Source organism: Anoplopoma fimbria, chromosome 19 (genome assembly GCF_027596085.1).
Source record: "Anoplopoma fimbria isolate UVic2021 breed Golden Eagle Sablefish chromosome 19, Afim_UVic_2022, whole genome shotgun sequence".
In the NCBI taxonomy this organism is placed as follows: domain Eukaryota; kingdom Metazoa; phylum Chordata; class Actinopteri; order Perciformes; family Anoplopomatidae; genus Anoplopoma; species Anoplopoma fimbria.
Genome location: NC_072467.1, coordinates 1,583,795 through 1,605,423, shown reverse-complemented (window position 1 = coordinate 1,605,423; position 21,629 = coordinate 1,583,795). Strand labels below are relative to the sequence as shown.

The window sequence follows — 21,629 nt, the reverse complement described above, 5'->3', positions numbered from 1 at the left end:
TAGGAATGCCTTTCATACGGTCTCCTACAACTAGAGGAGACGGAGGACGACACTGGAGTCGCTCAGCAACTCCTCCACAGTGAGAGCAGAGCTTCTTGTGGTTGTTTTTGTAATCAATGTAAATTTGTGAAAACAGGCAGCGTTTTAGACAGAAGCATACTTGGCCTTGTTTTAAGCTCGGTGACAATTTAAAAGGTAATTTTAACCCAAAGGAGAAGGAGCAGCAAGGAGCAGCTAATCCTTCAACGTACTTAAAAATGTTATAATCGCCGAACTAGAAGCCATGCTAAGATATACTGTAACTATATATTATATGAATATGTAATTAGCTGCAAGCCCATTTAATATCACTTGATGGCCACGTATGTACACGGTTACTAATAAAGTGACAAAACACAAGCGACAAGAAACTTAAGCAAGCCATTGACATTCAATGCCTCAGTCTACTGATACTGCCAGGAGCAAAATGAAATAAACAAATTGATTTTTTTTAAGTGTCTTGCAAATTTCATTAGAAGTAAATATTTTACATGGTTTGCAATCATAACATTTCAGATTAATCATTTACTAGCATTGAGGATAAATGATGCATGATGGAAGTATTCACAGTCACTTATTATTAGCCAAGGGCGCTGTGTATGGATTAGATAATTGCTCTGTCTCACTTTAATTTTCTCTCTGCACCTGGAAGAAAGGGCCTAGAAAATCTTTGAAGGCCAAATAGAAGCGCTGAGTTTGTGTGTGTGTGTGTGTGTGTGTGTGTGTGTGTGTGTGTGTGTGTGTGTGTGTGTGTGTGTGTGTGTGTGTGTGTGTGTGTGTGTGTGTGTGTGTGTGTGTGTGTGTGTGTGTGTGTGTGACTTGCACATAAAAATGGGCTCGCATGAGGACAAAAGAAAAGTGGTCCAGGTAAAAACAGAGGAGCCCCAGTGAAGCAGGCTCTGTGAGAGAGCTCTTCTTCTGAGGCCCCATGACACCGGTGATCTGTAGAAAGGTTGGGTGCTTCTAGTTTCAGCTCTATCTAGCTCTGGATCTTTGAGCAGCAGGATTCAGTATCACGAGCTAATGTAACAAGGCTCATTTGTCTCAATCACACGTCCCTGGTAGTATCGGCTGGGCATTGATGTCATTCATCTTCCCTGTCCTTGCCTGCTCTTTTTCAGCTGATAAAAAAACCCGAAGACCTTCAAGCAGAATGTCAGAGGTGCTGTAAAAAGTGCTCATCAGCTCAGCCGTAAAAACTGTCGGGTAGCCGCGGTCCTGTGTGCAGCGTTCATAAAACTCGTAGACAGTACCGTTCCTGACTCCATTAAAGGGATACAGACCCGCTCGTGTTTTGAAGACTGACTTTTAATTTTGAGATTACAATAATAAAATACATGCATAGGATTTAAAAGCTTCCAAGTTTCCTTTCACAATCTGATGTCCATTAAATGAGGAACAATTCAGGGAGACTGATATATAAAACATTTACAGGCTGCAGGCGACGAAAATGTGAAGCAGGAGCTAACTAAAGAAGCAGCTTAAGGCATCTGGATTGTTTTAATGTTACATGCAGTATAGTTTACCTTTAAATGCAAATTCGTGTAATATAGGAAAATTTAAGTATCACAATTTTTAAAGGATAATTTTTCATTGAAATGTACTTTACACTGTGGAACTCCTTATTTTCTTTTTTTGTAGAGCCATTACATGATGAAATTGTTTATTTTGTTTTTACTCTCCTCAAATTGATTTCAAATGTTTTGGAATAAAGCTCATCTCTTGATCTATTAGCACATGTGCTGCGTGCCTGCGCGGGGCTGGCTTCAGCTGATGTCAGCTCCAATGGAAATACTGACTCGCGCCATAACTGCAGGCTTATGCTGAGCTTCCCTCTTCGATGGAGCAAATCAAGATCATGATTACTATCTGGCCCGTGCAGCCGGTCTGCATTGTCTGGAAACATGTTTTCCTAAGGAGACCACAGAGGGACAATTACTGTCAGCTGAACTATTCAGCCTGCTCTCCATGTGTGTTCTGGCTGCGTGCCTCTGACCCACTGACCCTGAGCAGCAGCATGAGATGGGACCTCCAGCCTCCCTTCTCCCCCCCCCGCCCAAATCACACCCCCACCACTCCCTCCACTAATATCTACCATAACTGAAGCACCCACAGATAGACTTCGCAAGTGTCTAAAATGCACACGAAAAACAAAATGCTCCTATACTCAGTCACCCCTCTGGCAAAAAGACAATGCAGGAAGTTGTATGGATGTAAGTTTTGATTTCTTTGTGTGAAACAGTGGAAAAATCCTATTCAAAAACCCACAGCAGAATCCGAGTTGTCTTACAGAAATGCATACTAATACAGCAATTATAGGAGGAAGGAAGTTGTACAGTGTGGCAGTAGCAAATTCCCTGGTGCAATTGAACAAGGCCCTTTGTTGTTATGTAAAGGTTTCTCCGTGTAATTGCAGTGGATGTTTTGGTGGATTCATTATTTATATATCCCTGTGTTTTTCTAAAGGAGCCTACTAGGCTGCTGTCCCTGCAGGGAGATGAGGAGCTGAGAGGTGCTTAACTAAGGCAGCATACCACAGTCGAGGCTTTAACCATTGCCTGCTCAGTTCAAGTGGTCAGACTAAAGGTTCAGAAGCGTCACATGATCCTCCGCTAAATCTTAGAATTCAGACAGCAGCTCCTGCACCAGTCAATCAGTTGGTCCTGTGTGATTTCAGCCTCAGTGATTTTGAGTTTTGGCGCATCCCAATGCCTTGCTGCACAATGCATGAGTAAAGCAAACAACACACAAGCAACTCTGACTCAGACTTGTAAAACTTCCATTTCCTTTCAAAATGTGTGCCACTATAATAGAGGATGTATCACATTTAACTTTATGAAGGGCCCAAACCAAATGATCTAAATAGTTAGACAAAGCATGTAAACATCACAGTTTATTTTCTTCTGCTCTCATGACTCTCCATGACTAACTGGGGGCTGGTAGAATGCATAAGTGAGTGCTGTCTACAGATTGTATACTGCCATCAGAGTAAACAGTGCGAGTCTTTCTCCCTCCTGGCACACATGTACGCCCGCGTGCACACGCTCGCTCACACACAGGGGGCGTGCCCTCCAGTCCCCAGCACAACTTTGCTTGTCACCGCAGTCACAGGAATAGGTGGGGGAAGATAGATGGAGGGAGGTAAGGAGCGATGGGGAGAGAGATTTGAGCTCAGGTGGGGCAGACAAGGGAGGGGAGAGGAACGCCGCAAACATGCTACCCTTCATGGTGCTCGTCTGCTCGGTAAACCCAGGCTTTTTGTTGTTTCCCCTAGAGTGCAGGCGCGCAGACTCCCAGTCAAGAAGCTCGTCAATCTTTGCCACAACAGCACATAAATTAGTGCCCAAATTGCTGTTACGCCGGTGGAGAGAGATGTCTTGTGCTGCGGTTTGGGAATACATCTTCCCTTCTCCTGCTCCCCCTCATAGAGGGTGTCAGAATGCACTTCAATAAAACAGTCAAGTAAATACAGGGAGAGACATGAAGAGAGACGCACTGCTGTGTTGTACAGGCATCTGAAGTTGGGCAGTGTTGAAATATTAATAGGCCTCACACACAAACAAACACAGAGATGTATGCTTGAGTTCATCCAAAAAGCAGCCAAGGGCGATGGTCCAGACCTGAGCTTTAGCAAAGTCACTGCGCTGCTATGAAGGAATAATAGGGAAAGACTTAAAGAGCCCATCTTTTGAAACGGAAATATCTCTTCAAATATAGCTGGTCTCTAGTGAAGCGGGATCACAGCTTAGGCAGCTAAATGATTGGGGAGGAATTAGCAGGATGCAGCATAGAGACATCAAAATGTGTCAATTATGTCATTCCTTGCTCTAATCCCTCTGGTCAGAATATTTTTTTGATGACTCCAGCGTGTTTATAGGTTGAATGGAAGCTGTTGAAAGTGATGATACAGAGTTCTGGTCTGCAGGTGAATTTATGTACAAGCACCATGTGTTTTCTTTGTGCTACAAACCTGCAAATGCCATTAGAACAGCTCTATGGTAAAATGCCAACAGCTTCCGATCCCTAAACAAATAACACATTTATACTATTCAGCATGTGTTCCGTGCCAGAGCTGTCCTTTGCCGCTGACATTCAAATAACCTTTCTTCTGCTGCTTAAATGGGAATAAAAAAGTATTGTGTTGTGCGACTTCACATGACAGCAGAGCCCCGGCAGATGAAAAGAGGCAGAATTCTGATTCCAGCTCTTGTTAGGCTTGTCGTCTCTCCACAGCTAGATCTGACTGTCGTTGGTTTCTGTTTAAAGAAGACTCTTTATCAACCGACAGCTGATCTCCACCGCCAAATGGAAAGTTCAAAAATGAATAGCCACGCATTATGATGGAGGAACATTGCTTGGTGCACATTTTGCCAGCCAGTTCAGTGCCTCTGGTGTTTGTATGTTGACCATGTGTACAGTTTTGTATAACAGTCTTGATAGAAGGCATGTGTCTGGTTTTGTTGCAAAAATATTCTAAATGGAGGCAGTTTGTCTGATAGGGGAAGAATTGTTAATCTGCTCATAATGCTGTGCCCTGTCCAACTCCTTACATAATCTCTGACATGAGCCCGCTGGCTTGCGTCACTCTGTCATTGACAGCTGTCAACACAACACGGCCGACGCACACAAATACACACACTCGCACACACACACACACACACACACACACACACAGACCACCACCCGCAGAAAAAGCAAATGTGTTTTTTTCTCTAACTGCTTCACATTTCAGAATGATGTGTAAATGAGCCAATGACAAAAATAACGGCCCTGCATAGACACAACAGATCATAGACACCCCGATCTCAGACCTTATTTATTGTGCACATCTATCATGAATCATCAGGCCATGAGAAAATGATTTAATGGTCCAATCGAGTAATGGGTTAAGCTCTCAGCATTATGACGGAGGCCTGGGCATGGGTCTGTAATGTAAGGGATAATCTTAATCCTTCAACGTTATGTCAGTAGTCCAAGGGTTCAGTGGAAACAGACAGCAGATTTTGACTGGTGATTTTCCATGTTTGCACAAGCCTGTAGGATATTCAGTTTTTATTTATTTATTATGTCAGCATGCTGTAATTTCTTAAATTTGAAGATTATAATTCTGATAATAATGGAAAACTAATTTAAGGATAAATAGTGTAAACTAAATAAAATATTGCATATTTGTGTGGATGTTTAAATGTGATAATATAGTGCACCATACTGTAGCAGGTACTTAGCCGGTCCTCTTTAGTGCATACTTATTGTTGTTTTTCATCAAGAATTTGCAGTGCACAGTAACTACCAGAGTAGCAGCATTTCAAAATATTTCACCACTTTTTCAATTTATTTCTCAGCATCACAGTTTCATTACGTCTTGTGAATGACTCTTTATATCTTTGAATGAATCAATGCCACATTTACCGTGCATAGGGAAGAAGTGTTCTGTCTGACAGTGTCTGTCTATCTGATGCTTATAACAATATAAACCATGACAGGGCTGTTAGTGTGCATTTGGTAAATTGTTCTGGGTGTTCACATTTGACTGTCAGTTTCCAGGTCTTTGATAATGGAGTGTAGTTTTAGCAGGGGGTTGATCTCAGGGCTGTGGAGAAGACAGTGAAGGGCACTGGGTGAGCATGCAGAGGCCTGGCTGCCCTATTGTGCATGTGCTCTGACTGACACGTCATCCCCCTCAAAGGGCCTGCTAGTGTGGTGAATCAGTGTCCTTGAACTGCTCAACCACAGACAGACAAAGAGCAAGCTTTAGCATTGGGCTTGACTGTCTCCTCTCTCTGCCATGCCCATTGTCCAAGACACCCACGCCAAGGCTGCACTGCTGCATACAGGAAATCAGTCTCGAGCCGCCGTCCGGTCCTTATGATTATGCGCGTGGTGTGACTGTGCTGCAGTGTGATTCACACATAATCTTGGCGTCTCAGCAGGTCTCTTTGAAGTGGCCTGCATGCAGAGGCCATCTCGCAGTGCTGTGAGAAGCGTCGGGCTGCTGGGATGGGCTTTAGCATGGCTACCCGTCTAACTGTGCCTGGCTTTGATGTCGTAAACAGTGCAGGCAGTGCTGGCTGGCTGGCAGGGTAGCGGGCAGGCAGGGAAACGAGCAGGCAGGCAGGCAGGCAGGCAGGCAGGCAGTGAATGGGATCAGTGGCACTGCGCTGGTCAAGCTCAACCGAGCCAGCAGCTGCCTGTTTCACACCAAGAGGCAGTTAACACCGCAGCTCATGTCAATAGATATTGACTGCCAGATTGGGAGTGCTTATGAGCGCATGCCTTTTTTGTTTGACTGATTCTCCTGTGTGAATTCAGTTTTAATCATCCTCAGTGTCTAAAGTGTAGCTTAGGGGCCCCGATGACCAGTCACACAAGAGGACAACTTGCACAGTCACAGATATACAAATATTGACTTGGGCTGATGATGTAGGTGACTTCATGGTGTATTTGATCTCCATTGTGTCAATGCTGGGTATTTATTCTCCTTGACCCCTCTCTCCACATCTTTTTGAAAGCAGCTTATCCTAGTGTGGAAATTACTTTATGTTCGGACTGAGTCTGGTCTTCTCTCATACAAGAAACGACGGCGCCTGCCTCAGCCGGTCCAGAGACAAACCCTTTTTACTGTTGAGTGCACTGAGCATTCAGGGGCTTGTGCAGCAGTGGAGTGGGAGGGTGTTAGCTGGTGAGGCTGTGTGCACTCAGGGTCTTCCTGCTGCAGATAGGGCTTTGTTAAGGGATGCTCGTGCATGTGCATGCCCTGCCTGGCCTGGCACCCTCGTGTCTCGACTCCCACTGCTTTCACCTGATGTGGCACAGCCTCTGTCAGGCCTGAGCGAGCGCCTAGCCAGCTCCGCTTCTTCGGGAGAGATGAAGGCATCTCACAGCTAGGCTGTGGGGGTGGGGGAAGCTAGCAGCAGCCTAAGCCTGGAGCTATCAGAGGCTGGAGCTCAGAGCCAAAAGCCTGTGGGCTGGATAGGGTGGGTGGAAGAAGCTTGGCTTAACTTGGCAAGACAACCATAGCCACAGCCCTGCACTGCCACCCAATGGCTGGGGCCTTTCACTACAACCTTTAGCTCACTGCAACCACCACTAGTCATAATTACGGCACGCTTCAGTTGTTGTGAGTGCATGTCAGAACAAATTATGTAAGTAATGAGGCTGAAAACGCTAAAGGAGTCGAAACACACTGCACTGCTAATGCTCATGCAGGGAGAACACAAAAACAAACAATAGAGTGCACTCATACAGAGATAGACCTAACCGAAATAACAAGCAACTGTGCAGAGTAAGGAAAAGATTAATTATAAATTAACCCTCTCAGTTAGGTTGTCGAAGCCCGCCTCCTGCCTGGATTTCACTCTAATCCGGGCCGACGAGGTGCAGTGCCCTCTATTGTATGTGAAAATCACAAATCGCAGGAGGTGTTGTCTAGAGGAGAATTAATTGTGCGTGTTCCACCACTCCCTTTTGTTCATTTTACTAAAATGTAGGCTAATTCCATGTAAACATGGCCGGTCTTGTTGACTCCAGCAGCGCGAGGAGAACAGACACAGATTCCTGAATGAATAGAGTGTGGCTCCGGGGTTAGTGGATTAGAGGCTCTGTGTTAAGGGCCTCTCCCGGGCATGCCTCAGGGACAAGGACATTATCCACATGACACATTACAAGCTCCTAGGCAGATGATTAAAATGGGCAGGGATCTTTGGATTGAACTTCAGCTGAAGTACTTTTAATGTGATCAAACTAGTTTAAAGAGGTTGGTTGTTAAGGTGTGCGAGGGATATTTGAAGCTTCTAGTCTTGTGAGGAGACAGTTAGGCCTGGCTAGAGGGGAGAGGCTGATGTAACACTTTGACATAGTGAATTTACCGCCACTTTTTTTTTTAAATTATTGTAATTTTATATATAATATACCTCCCCCTAATTGGTATAGACTGGTGTTGCAATAGCTCAACGTGCTCTGATTGGTCGGCCACATGGCTGGTTGGAGAAAACCATTACATCGTGAGAAAATATCCTGCGGTGATCTTTCCTCGATTTAGATCAGATAGAGGAGTTCGTCTGGCGCTGCAGTGCACTGTTGGGATGGTGGGACTGAGATGTTGGAGATGTGGAGGAGGGCTGTGAGATAGAGATCTCTGGAGGGAAAAAGAGAGGGGGGGCAGAGGGGGGGGAGTGGATGTAGCATCAGTGGCTGCAATGATAAAGCTGAGAGCAGCGGGACGAGCTGGGAGTTCTGTGTCTCTGATGTCTGTGTGTTCTGTTGCGTTGCCCTGTGGTCTGCTCCTGAAGAGAAGGCCAACAATGGATGAGGCCTGTCCTCTCTGTGCTTTTGTCCTCTGTGGCGGGTGAATCACAGGCCTGTCAACAGTACAACACCACGGCCACTGAACACTTTTTCCTCGTAGCGTAGTGAGACGTACACAGTCACTGCCACCGCTCCGTCCAGCACAGTGGGCATGTTATGAGTCTTTGTGGCCGCAGTGGATCTACTCCTGAGGTTCTTATGGTTTTTGAAGTTTAAGAGGCTTCATGAAGTCAAGTTTTCCAACAGCGAATACGTCTCCTCGTGTGGCTAAATGAGACTTTGTCACCACTCCAGGCTAGTATTAATACGGCTGTGCTGCATTTGGGTTTGTGGGTAGCTGAGTTTTTCCTTATATAAGTTGTTATTTGACATTTTGTTTACATTGGCTGCTTGTGAGGACTTAAAATGTCCTCCTTCCTTTCTCTCTCTCTCTCACACACACACACACACACACACACACACACACACACACACACACACACACACACACACACACACACACACACACACACACATCCAACTCTGTAAATATTCAGCTAATGCTCTGTGGAAGTGAGGATTCAAAAGCCACCGGATGAGATGTTTTTAGAAGCACAGTGCTCTTTCATGTACCAACATGGATCCATGGCGAGGGTGACAGCAAAATGTTGATTTTTTATTTTTATTTTATTTCTTTCATTTTCTTTTCTTCTCTGCAGCTCAAATCGAAATAATTCCCTGCAAGATCTGTGGAGACAAATCATCAGGCATCCATTACGGCGTGATAACATGTGAAGGCTGTAAGGTAAGCATCAAGAGACTGGAGCTGTTTGTGTCATGGGAAGTATTTGTGTGTGTGTGTGTGTGTGTGTGTGTGTGTGTGTGTGTGTGTGTGTGTGGTGTGTGTGTGTGTGTGTGTGTGTGTGTGGTGTGTGTGGGTGTGTGTGGACAGGAGAACTGAGAAGGGGAAGACGGGGAAATTCGCTTGCTAGGAAAAACGTCTGAAAATGTTGCTGAAGTTTTACAATCATTTGGAGAGGGACTGCGAAGTGTAAACACACAAACCATGATCATTAAAGTGGTCAAGCACCACAGAGGACATCACAGAAAAGCACAATTAGTAGGACAAAGTCATCCCTCTGCCTTACTCTGCCTTTTCCTCCCAGGGACATGTCTTTTCACGTTTTTTTTACAGTTTTTTTTTTATGCTTCTGCTGCAGCATGCTCTTCTTGAAATAAAATGATCAAAAGGAGAGTGCTTTGAATTATAGCAGATTGTTGGCTGTTTGCTACAGTGTTGCTTCCATTGAAGCCGCCTTTTGTACTGTTTCAAATGCACCAGCCATTCACAGTGAGGGGAATTTTGTGCTTAGAGTGTATTCTTGTCCCAGTGCTTGTCACCAGGCACATCATTAGCATTCCTCAGCCAGCCTGCACCTTTGCTGTTTGCTCCTGCGCGCGTGTGTGTGTGTGTGTGTGTGTGTGTGTGTGTGTGTGTGTGTGTGTGTGTGTGTGTGTGTGTAGAGATAGAGAGAGAGAGAGAGAGAGAGAGGTTCCTGTTGTTCCCAGTGCTACTCTCCCTCACACAGGAGCTGGAAGGAACAAAACACTAAAGAATAAACTGCTGAAATCTATCTTTAATGATTGCTAATTAGTCCAAGGCAGAGAGGCCTTTAATGATATGTGCAAGTACAAAAGTTTGGACCATAAATCATAGTATTATTAAAGAGTGCTGCTTGTCACTGGCAGTTATAGCCTGTTTCCATAATGGCTTCCATTATAAAGCAACTTGGCAGCTGTCAGCTGTTTTCTTGTAATTAAACAGCCAATGAGCAGCTAATTAAGACATATGTGTATGGAGCGGTAGAGTGGGGCATGTTAATGATGCGCTGGAATCAATTCATTAAGTCAAAGTATGAGGAATCCAGTCGGTGTGCATTCGCAATCCTTTAGCACTGTGCATGCCAGTGCTGCGTTAATCAACACTAATAACCCCAGTGAAGAAAAATACCAACCACTGTTATCATTCCTACCCAAACACACCACCCTCATGCTTTACACGCCGGTGAAATAAAGCACTCTTTGAATGCCAGATTTCACGGCGTAACAGCCAACAATAGTAGTATTATCTAATCTGTTTGGCAGAAGTAAAATAAAAGTATCACCACCAGGAATACAGAAAATCACTATCAATCAGTAATGAATTTTTCAAGACATGAATTGATCCTTCAGTCCCAGAAATGTTTTCCTCCCACGGTGGTTCATCCAGTAACCCAAAGTGTCTCCATGTCCCGTTTTCCATTCAGGGCTTCTTCAGGAGGAGTCAGCAGAGCAATGCAGCCTACTCCTGCCCCCGTCAGAAGAACTGCCTGATCGACCGCACCAGCCGCAACCGCTGCCAGCACTGCCGGCTGCAGAAGTGCCTGGCAGTGGGCATGTCACGAGATGGTAAGTGCTTGATGGAAGAGGTGGGCAGATACAGCAGGGGGGGCTTGGTGAATCAGGGGAGGTGAAGAGCCCAGGTTCAAGCACCTGTGTGTTTGAAGCAGAGGATCAGGGAGGATGTTGTGGACTCCTCCCTATGAAGGAAGAAATTTCCTTGGGGAACAAAATATCAATGTCATTTTATGAACTTATTGGTAGTGTTTATTTAGGGGCTAATTATGTATTACAAAAAAAAACAAGCCCGGAATGTATCTGTTTATTTTGAATTTAAAGAATGAGTGAGGACTGGATCAGAAAATCAATTACAAAAAAAAGGAAGAGGACATTTTTTATGGTAAACTTCTAGTCACTATCTTCTTGCAGCACGAAATGGAACTTTTTGATATGTGGGGACCCAAAAATGTTCCTGCTGCAAGGTAGAAAAACAACACCATAAGTCTTTTGCAACTCATAGCTGCTTTTACGTAGCCATTAACAGCTGTAGGTTTCTATCATTATTGTTATTTTGCCCTATATTGATATGGTACCAAATACTGATATATTGGTTTAGAGACAAAGAAAACACACACACACACAGATAATGAACGCCATTACTCTCAAAGAGACACAACAGACACAACCCAAGAAAAATGGTGACATGAACACATGCTAAGATGTCGGTCTGTGTTCATTGTCTGGCAGTAGCAGGTGAGTGCTTTGTCTGTGGGACTAATTTGTAGCTGTGATAGAAACTAGGTTTGATGAAATAGGAGGTTGTTAAAGGTTTTCATTAGTGCTGCTGCAGCTGAGATGCTGTAATGGGAGCACACAGGTGGGGATGTGTGCTGGAGGGCTCCTGCTGCGCCAGGCTGGTCCAGACTGGGCCGGTCCAGACTGGGATGAGCTGAGGAGATTATGTCGAAACAAAGCAGATCTATGATAGTTCTTTTTTTTTTAAAACACACACAGGAATTCACAATGACAAGAGAAAACCTGAACAGACATGCACAGAGGCTGTCATATCTTTATGCACACTACTTTACTTAAATTCAGTTACACACGCATACATATTCATGAATATGAATGAACACAGAAGTACATTAGCACTTATGAGTGCCTTTGCATAGCCAGACACTTGCACATATACGCACACTCAGGACAGACGAAGGTGACTCTTGCTTTCACTCAACACACCAGAGCCCATCTGCCCGCACTCTCCTCCTCGCCGCTCCACTCGCTTTCCACTGTGCGTAGACACGCGCGCACACACACACACACACACACACACACACACACACACACACACACACGTATATACACACATGTACACACACTGTGACCGGCTGACATACTGCCAGGCCCCCAGAACTCTGGCCAAGGAGTCACATTCTCGGCACCAGTGTTTAGTCTGGGAACCTTGAAACAGGAGGCAGCATCTTAGCCTGTCTCACGTTTGAGTGGCTGGTAAGCTGTTAGTCACTTCCTCACTTCCCACTTCTGCTTCTGCACTTATGAAGATGTTCATTTTTGTAATAATCTCTGTCATTACTGATCCCACCTGAAATATGGAGATTAGTTTTTTGGGTCATCAATATTTTCTACTAAAAGAGTCTTTTGGTCAGATCCTCTCTGAATGTGGTACACATTTAATAGAAAGTAAGGAATTAATGTGCCCCAAAAATCCCAGATTCAATCCTTTTCTCTAGTCCAAACAAGTAATTTTGTTAAAGACAGCAAGAATAATGTTTTTGTTTTAGGAGTCACAATTTAGCCAATAGTGTGAGATTATACGATTAGTTCTCAAAGCAATTCCACAGTTTCAGGCATTTTCTAGACATGGCTTTCAGTATCTAGAAGGTTATTGAATAAAATGTAAATTTTTGGGTAATTCATCCCACTGGTTAGGTTATTTTGCCTATTGTAACGAAATATGTAAAGACTCAACAATAATATTAACAAAATGACTCAGTAAAATGACAGTAAAGTAAAGTTAGTGAGAAATGAAAGAGAAAAAAAACTTTAGTTATTATCACATATTTCTGGTTGATTGTTTGCGATGTTTCACTAGAGTGTAACACCTGTTTTGTCCTGCTGATCACAGCGGTGAAGTTTGGCCGCATGTCGAAGAAGCAGCGAGACAGCCTGTACGCTGAGGTCCAGAAGCACCGGCTGCAGCAGCAGCAGCGTGACCACCAACAACAGCCTGGAGAGGCGGAGCCGCTCACACCTAGCTATGGCCTCTCAGCCAATGGCCTCACAGAGCTCCATGACGACCTCAGCGGCTACATGGATGGTCACACCCCTGACGGCAGCAAACCCGACTCGGCGGTAAGCAGCTTCTACCTGGACATCCAGCCATCTCCTGACCAGTCAGGCCTGGACATCAACGGCATCAAGCCGGAGCCCATCTGCGACTTTGCCCCTGGCTCTGGCTTCTTCCCTTACTGCTCCTTCACCAACGGAGAAACCTCCCCCACCGTGTCTATGGCTGAACTAGGTAAGAAGCAGGAGAGAAGCAGACGAGTGGAGAGACAGCAAAATGGAAGAGGGGGGGGAGAACAACTCAACCGTGGGGCAAACGACACAAAGGTTGCTTAAAATAGCAGGAGGTTGGAGACTCATCTCCAACACTCATTAAAAGAGCCTCTTTTTTGTAATTAGTTTCCATTAATTAGGGCCAATCAGGATCCAGCAGGGCAGGCGTCTGGGGAAATCATTTTTTTAGGCTCCCTCGTGCCCAGGAACTCCTTTTAACAGATGTGTTTTCAAAACCATTTAAATTCTTATTCTCAATATTTCTCTCTGAGAAAATGTGACCTTTGTTTCAGTGAGTAACGTGGCGCCCCTCCTCCTCGCCATGCATTTGTGTCATAACTAGATTGGCTGTGCCTCAACCTTAAGTTATGAGCTTCCTGCCGGCAGTAAAAGAAAATGTCAACAAGCCTTTTCCAGTCAAAAAAGCCCACGCATATCTGCCTCTCCGCCTTTTTGAAAGCTCAGTAAATAAATCTTTCCTGTGGCGTATTTCATCCCTGAGTTATTCACTCTCACATATCCTTGTGAGTAACATTCAGATCTCAACTGTGATCTTCTTGTATTGCAGAGCACCTGGCCCAGAACATCTCCAAGTCCCACATGGAGACATGTCAGTACCTGAGGGAGGAGCTGCAGCAGATGACCTGGCAGGCCTTCCTGCAGGAGGAGGTCGAGAGTTACCAGAGCAAGGTACCACCACAACAACCGGGCCTATGATGGCCTCCCCAGCAGTAACACTAATCAAAGCCATTGTTTTAAAGCAGATAACCCATTCTCTGTCCTATCTGTCCTTAGCCCCGGGAAGTCATGTGGCAGCTGTGTGCTATCAAAATAACAGAGGCCATTCAGTATGTGGTGGAGTTCGCCAAGCGCATCGACGGCTTCATGGAGCTGTGTCAGAATGATCAGATAGTGCTGCTGAAAGCAGGTATGACAGCCTGTCAACATGGCCTGCTGCCGTCAAACTCACCCACCACCACCCTCTTGCATTGTCACAAGAACGTAGCTGACCTGACTGCACAAAGCCTTCTTCTTCACACGCACAGACAGTGTCACAGAGACGAGACCCCGCCCCGCCTGCTTCCTCTTTCTGCCTCTGTCGCTCTTTATTTTCTACCTTTCATTACATACATGGCAGGGACGGACACAGCATTAGATAAGCAATGTGTTCCTGAGCTCAGATAATACCTATCATGACGGCTGCCATTCCCCTCTCCTTTCTCAGACACCGATGATGTCTGCTTATTCAAACTGCTCCCATGAAGACATACTTACAGAATATTAAATGCAGCCATGGCTCTGTGCACACTGTCACCTATATTTACGCATAAATACAGATGCTCAAACACGCATGCAAACATACCGCACATGCAGCAAACAAACTCCTCTCCTGGGTCTTTCCTTGAGTATTATTTACATTAGCACAGCCAATATGAATAATGAAATGAAGACTGAGATCCCTTGTCAGACATGACATTTAAAACAGTAGCATCTCCCTTAGAGGCAATAATGGCTTCTGTTACATTTTCTTGATCCTCTTATCAACTCCCACTGAGTGGTACAAAATTGCAGGATAGAATAAATTCCCCACCTATCTTGCTAAATAAAGGTTGAATGAATAAACACTGTCACTACTGAATGAAGCTCATTTTTTTATCTGGCATGTCATTATGGAAGAATAGCCTTCTGTCTATGATATTATCATCGGCAGAGGTGTTGTTTTTTCTCTCCCTCTGACGGCAGACTTCTTTATGTCAAAGTGGTTGTGTTACTCACATTGTAGAAGAATAGCACAAAGCACAATCATGTGTTTTGCATCCCTTACTGATGTGTAACTGTTGTGGGTAAAAAAAAAAAAGAAACAACTCTCAGATTCAGCATCTTGTTCCTGTCTGTCTCCACAGGCTCTTTGGAAGTTGTGTTTGTCAGAATGTGCCGTGCCTTTGACTCGCAAAACAACACAGTCTATTTTGATGGAAAGTATGCCGGACCCGATGTGTTCAAGTCATTAGGTAAGTGGAGTGTCTGTCTGTGTGTGTGTGTGTGTGTGTGTGCGTGCGTGCGTGCATGTTTGAATGAGTTTGCATGTGTGTATTTGTGTGCTGCTGTGTCTTACTCCTTCCCTTGGTGTAATAGCCAAAATTAGAGTCTGCTGCTCTGTTCTACACAATGCTGAAGGCCTGGAAGCAAACACTGAGCACTCATCCCTGCCTCACCTGGCATTGCTGTCTCTGCAATGGTTATTTATGGTAGAACAGAGATGTTAGTGAGGCTCTGCTGCATATGGCTCCTGTAACTGGAATAAATAAAGCCAGACGGAATGTCTTTAGGGAGAGCGCTATCAAAACCATCATTGATAGTCGGATATAAAACATCTCAGGCGAAACCAAATAGCGTTCGTGTTTGACTGCCGTGACATTAGTAAGACTCTCCACCGTGGATTTTCCTCGGATTTCCAATGCTTTTTGACTGTAAAAAAAATGTTAATGTGTCCCGTGGCGGCAGTAAAAATGCTGAATTCTAGTTCTTGGTGTAAGTTTGCCATTCCGTGAATCTCCCTGTTTTGTGTGTGTATGTGAGTGAGCATGTTAAATCGGTCCCAGCTTGGAGAGTCCCAGTGTCCTGTGTGTTCTGAACAGAGGGGTCTGCAGCGTGTTGGCAGAGTGATGGGCTTCCCGAGCCGCCGTGGCATCCGCCTGTCTCTCTCTATCCCCGATAATTGATTTAACTAAAAGCTCCAATAGTGACCTCATTTTGGCTTGCATAACACCACCCCAACTGCCAAAAGTGACTCGTCTGGGAGGCAAAACTCAGTAAAGGCATTGCCTGTTCTGCTTAAGACGCTCCCATGTGCTGTCAGCATGCCGCTCTTTTTCATTCCTCTCCCCTCCTCGTGTGCCTCTCTCCCAATAAAGATCAAGAGTGAATGTTGTTCTTTGGTCTTCCTCATCCTAAGCCCTCTCTCTGTGTCCTTTGCTGTGGCAGGCTGTGACGACTTGATCAGCTCCGTCTTCGAGTTTGGGAAAAACTTGTGTTCTATGCACCTGTCTGAGGATGAGATCGCCCTGTTCTCCGCCTTTGTGTTGATGTCTGCTGGTAGGTGTCACTCACAGTGCAAAGGGGAAAAAAATGGGTAGACGCACATTCACCACGTCAAGGAGCGCTGTTGCCCTCCTGTTTTTCCTCTATCAATTAGTATCAGATATTAGTTGCTCTGCACCATTTCCTTTTCCCATGAGCCAAGTTGACTGTTAAGGAGCTTTCAAGTGTGTTTTGTTTTTTTAAAGTGACAAACATTTGTGATAATTTACCTTCCAGATCGGTCTTGGCTCCAGGAGAAGGTGAAGGTGGAGAAACTCCAGCAGAAGATCCAACTGGCCCTCCAGCACGTCCTTCAGAAGAACCACAGAGAGGATGGTATACTAACAAAGGTACAGTGCGATGCCGTACACTCCCATCTATTATCCCAGAAAGTCGCTATCGGCTAAGCATGCTCTACCGTTGTAGCAGTGCAATCTACCACTGTTTAGGATCTTTACCCACAGGCCATCAACCACTTTTACTGCATTCGATTAAGCTAACACAGATTTCCATGGAAGCATTCATAATGTTACATGAAATGCCTTTTTACCAGTGGAGAAGTGGAAATTTATCAATTGTACCAGCTCCGTAATATGAAGTGTCAAGTTTTCCTCTTGCCTGAGCGCTTGTCTCAATATTTTACAAGTCTGTTTGCCCCTGTGTGAGAGGGAATACACTGTAGGGAGGAATGTTTTTCACTACCACTGCTCCATGTCCTTGCCTCTCTGTGAATCTAAACAGCCTGTCTCCTCTCTCTCCACAGTTGATATGCAAAGTGTCGACACTGCGAGCGCTGTGCAGTAGGCATACAGAGAAGCTTACAGCTTTCAAAGCAATATACCCAGACATTGTGCGTGCCCACTTCCCCCCCTTATACAAGGAGCTGTTCGGATCAGACTTTGAGCAGTCCATGCCCGTTGACGGGTAGCAGCCCTGCCAGGTGCCAGTGTGCCCACCGTAGGGGAATGTGGAGGAGGAATCTGAGACACTTTATTGGTGCCCTGCACAAAAACCAGAGCGGACAGATGGCACGCTGTTCAACTTCTTCTTTTACATTGAAGGGGAGGGCTTAGGGAGTTGATTCTCAAGGTTTACTTTATTGAATTTAGTTCTCTTTGGAAGACTTGTGGGACCCGACACCCCATGGGACATGAAGAGGAGATAGGGACAAATGATTTCTGTCTGGTTGAACTTGACCCTCTTTTGCGCATTTCTATCACAATTCACTTACTTTCATTCATGTTCACCTGTATTGTTTGCAGTGCCGTTGTTATGATTTACCTGTACATCTGACTGGTCATCACATAAACAATTACCAAGTCACTTTTTAAATTTAAAAAAAGCTCAAGACGTCTTCAATTTGAAGATAAATCTGCATCAGTATTATTTTTCACAGTATTGTTTTAGTAATTTCACATCCCCATCTCCCCAAACTGAAATAAACAGCTGACAAATGCGCAGATTTTGGTCAAGTTCAGCCCTTTTTTTCTTGTGTTCAGTCGTATCTTTTGGACGCCGTTCTTGTAATGAAAACTCACAGCGACTTGGAGGGAGGGTCCGTCGGCATGGTGATGCAATCGACACCTCTCAATGGACAATCGTTAAAAAAAAAAAAAGAAACATAGAATTCTGGTAATTCTAATGAAAACGCAATGATTTTAGCTGTCAAAGACTCCATCCACCATTGTTGCATAGTGAAATCATGTAAGGCCATCTGCTATTAATCCTTCTCTGGACAGGTGCCCTGGAGAAGCACAGGGCACCAACACAATGAAAAGGGTCCATTCCACCTGTTTTATAATGTACTACAGGGTATATGGTCATAAGTACTTACTATACAGAAAAAAGTAAATGTTTATAGAATCTATTTTAAATAACATGTATGATATTAGTAGTTAGACCATTCTTAATTGTTGAATTGATAAGGCACTTTTATTTACACCTTCTTTAATTTAAGACTTGTATATTTACCTAGTGATGTGTTGCATGTGCACAAGAAATACAAGTTGAACCATGGTCACAGAGGCTAGTCCTGGGAGCTGCAGATGATACTGGTCTGGAAGTGTAAGGGCTGTCTGTTAGGATTGCTGGCGAGGCTGCTGGTTGGTGAACAAAGAGGCTTGGATGAGAAGGCAGGTTAGAGGAGCTCTGTTACCTCATCAGCGGCCTGCATGACAAATGTCAAAATGTAGCTCTGATTTTCCTTTTAGTGAGAATGCACTTGTTGTGACGTTAAAGACTCGGGGCTTTCTTAATCTTTGTTATGAACAGAACTGGACTGAACAGCTAAAGAAATGAAAGAATAAAGTGGTATTGTTTGGTGAAACATTTGCAACCCACTGGAGTTCATATATTCAAAATATTTAGTGCTAATTTAACTTTGAAAAACCTCTTGTATTATGTAAAGAAGGCCAAAAGAAAATAGAAATGAAACATCCCAGCCAGGCTTTAAGATCCACACATAAACTGTAATCCAATTGTTCCATCTAGTGGAAGGTGAAGATACAGCAAGCACGTTGACAGCCTAATGACAAAGATGTAACGTCTAACCCTAAAAGCACATTTTATGAGCCTCTGTCAAACTGTTCAGGGTGTTTTTGTTGTTTTTGAGTGACTTTATCTGCCTTCTCACCACAACCTCAGCCCCAGCAACACCACAACAGGACACAGAAGGAACAGTGAAGGGAAAGTGAATATTCAAAGCCTTGTCTGGTAGTAAAGCTTCTATTTTTGTAACATGTTTTGGTTAAAAAAACTCATGAAAGAGAACGAGGGAGAGGAAAAGATGTCAGGTAGCACTTAACTATATTCCTGCAATAATTAGACTAGCTGTTGTTTGTATGATTAGGGGAGAAACATAAAAATGGTAGGACAAGTGCTATTTTCAGAATGCTTTGTTGTTGTGCTTCTGTTTTGTTGAGTGTGTCTTTCTTGTCAGTGTGGTAGTAAAGTGGTAGAAAAAACCCTGGATGTGCCAAACAGTAGTCGTTGCTTCCGCTTTCCAGTCTACTCGTCTATAATGTAGAATGGATTCCTAAGACATTCCAGCGATCTCAGTAGCGGCTTCTAGAAATATCTTTCAAAAAAAAGAGCAAAAAAGAAAAAAATGATATCCCTTTAGAAACCCAACAAAGCATGTTGATACATCTGTCACCAACCGTAACATAGAAATCCAGTTGTTTGTCTTTTGTTTTTTTGTTTGCACACTATCATTCCTCTGCCGTGCAATTTGTACAAGGCGTTAACACCTTGTGCTGTCACCCCTCAGGGAAGAGTTTCTTTTGCGCTTTCTGTTTGAGAGGACATATGTTTGTACTCATTAGGTTTAGTTTGTGATTTTTTTATTTTTTTTTGTCAGGGATGTTCCATTTGAAGTGGTTGAGATTTCACATTTGAATATTCATCAGAATTTCAAAAATATTGATGTCCTTAAGGGGCCCCCAGCCACTCAATGACCATTGCGCCCCTTTGATCAAGTTCAAGAAAAATCTCATTTGTATAAATAACAAACCCCATGACTTTTACAAACCGCAGTTTTATCAGCACACAGCATATTCCTGTCACACACAAAAAAAAAATCTGTTTTGGTTTCAAACGGTGTCATCAGGGTCTTTAAAAATGATAACCCTCTTTGTTAGAAAAACCAAATATTCTTATGCAATACTAAATCTGTCGTGTTTGGGTTGTAGTAGATATGCTGTACCTAAGTAATAATCTCTGTTTTGATCCAATGCTATTTGGATATGCACAAGCCCTCTACGACTAGTAAACCTCAGTCTCCCAGCAAAAGAAACCCAGTCTGGAACACTGCTAGACAATCCAGGTTGAGAGGCCCAGTGGCCCGGCAAGAGCAGCGAGAGAGGATGAGGTGTGAACGCTCAGGGAGGTAACAGGTAGACCGAAGAAGCAGCTCGCTTTCCTCTGGACAGTTGCAGAGCATTTGATTAGCTCTCATGCGAATTTATGAGGTCTTTAAAAATCTCTTCAAAGCACCCGATTGATAAGAGGAGGTGGCGTAGCACACTGAACATGCAGAGCATAGAGCACTTACAGTTCAGAACATTATGAAGAGACAGAGGTTTGGCTGATATCCTGTTATTTATTTGCAAAAAAAAAAAAATGATTTGTCTCTTTAAAATGATTCCATTTTATTAAGCTTTTGTAATATCGCTTGATGGTCGCATAAAACAATTCAGTATTTTTCAGCTAAGGTCTACCACCAAAACGGTTCTTCTCTCATAAAGTGAAAATTTGTTTTTAATCTTTTTCGAGTGGCATGTAGTGTGTTCTACAATACTAAAAAAGCAATATGCCTTGTGTTACAATTACGGGTCTCTACAGTGCAGTCATCATCCTTTTTGAATTGACTTTATTAGTTCAACTGACTCAAACTGATGACGTTTACTCTCAGTCCAGAACAAAAACCCCTGTCACTCTGTTTTCATCTTCTTCTGTACTGGTATGTCGGCGATATTGGCAGGATAGCAGGAAATGATCATCAAACACATGAATACTTGTGTCTAACTATAAACTGCGCCTTCACACAGGCCTGTAAAGTGATGTCCTTCTGTATATTCTCACTTGAGATATCCCAGTTTTAGTAAGGGATTGATGCTAAGTGTGCTATTCAATCAGTGTATAGTATACAGTATAATGTGCTGGTCCTTCTGTCTCTGCTCTGTTGTCTGTTTGTAAAAAGCAATAGTGTGTGTGTGTGTGTGTGTGTGTGTGTGTATGCGTGTGTGTGTGTATGTGTTTGTTCTCACAGTGTGTGAATAAAATAAACCCCAGACAAGGCTTTAATAATTACAAAGGAACAGGGTTATATGGACGAGGATTTTATTTTGGTCTTTTTTTAAAAATGTAAGGTTTTGGAAATGCCGAGCTTGATCCATCCATAATAGGTGTAGGTTTTAAAAGCATGACATAACAGCTTCAACAATTCATGGGCCCGCAGAATGCTGGGAGGCAACATTGACCAGCTTCACAGCGGAAACAGGCTTCGCTATGATTTCAGACAGCGTGGCTACGGCCCGAGCTGGAATGAATTGAAATTAATTCTGGAGTGTAAATTGTGAAAATGAGTCTTCTCGGCCATAAATTGTGAAGATCAGTGTTATGTCACGCTTAAAGTTGTGCTGGAGTGTCGGTGTGTTACCCCGAGTTATGAGTCGGTCATCACATTTTAACAGAACTCATTTTCCAAAGCACAGCTGATAAGGATTTATGATTAAAAATATGTTTAAGAATATAGTTTAAAAAAAATG

The 21,629-nt window shown here is 43.8% G+C and overlaps 1 protein-coding gene across 2 annotated transcripts in view; it reads left to right on the top strand.

Moving 5' to 3' along the window:
- roraa (RAR-related orphan receptor A, paralog a) overlaps nucleotides 1-18,068 on the top strand; it is a 169,733-nt gene extending 151,665 nt beyond the window's left edge. For both annotated transcript variants that reach the window (XM_054619640.1, XM_054619642.1), the window contains 9 exons: nucleotides 9,042-9,127; nucleotides 10,629-10,770; nucleotides 12,848-13,243; nucleotides 13,850-13,971; nucleotides 14,077-14,209; nucleotides 15,186-15,293; nucleotides 16,267-16,377; nucleotides 16,600-16,712; nucleotides 17,126-18,068. In XM_054619640.1, coding sequence (XP_054475615.1) covers nucleotides 9,042-9,127; nucleotides 10,629-10,770; nucleotides 12,848-13,243; nucleotides 13,850-13,971; nucleotides 14,077-14,209; nucleotides 15,186-15,293; nucleotides 16,267-16,377; nucleotides 16,600-16,712; nucleotides 17,126-17,290 — 1,376 coding nt within the window. In that variant the 3' untranslated portion in view covers nucleotides 17,291-18,068. The remainder of the gene's footprint in view (nucleotides 1-9,041; nucleotides 9,128-10,628; nucleotides 10,771-12,847; nucleotides 13,244-13,849; nucleotides 13,972-14,076; nucleotides 14,210-15,185; nucleotides 15,294-16,266; nucleotides 16,378-16,599; nucleotides 16,713-17,125) is intronic.
- Nucleotides 18,069-21,629: the final 3,561 nt, after the last annotated feature.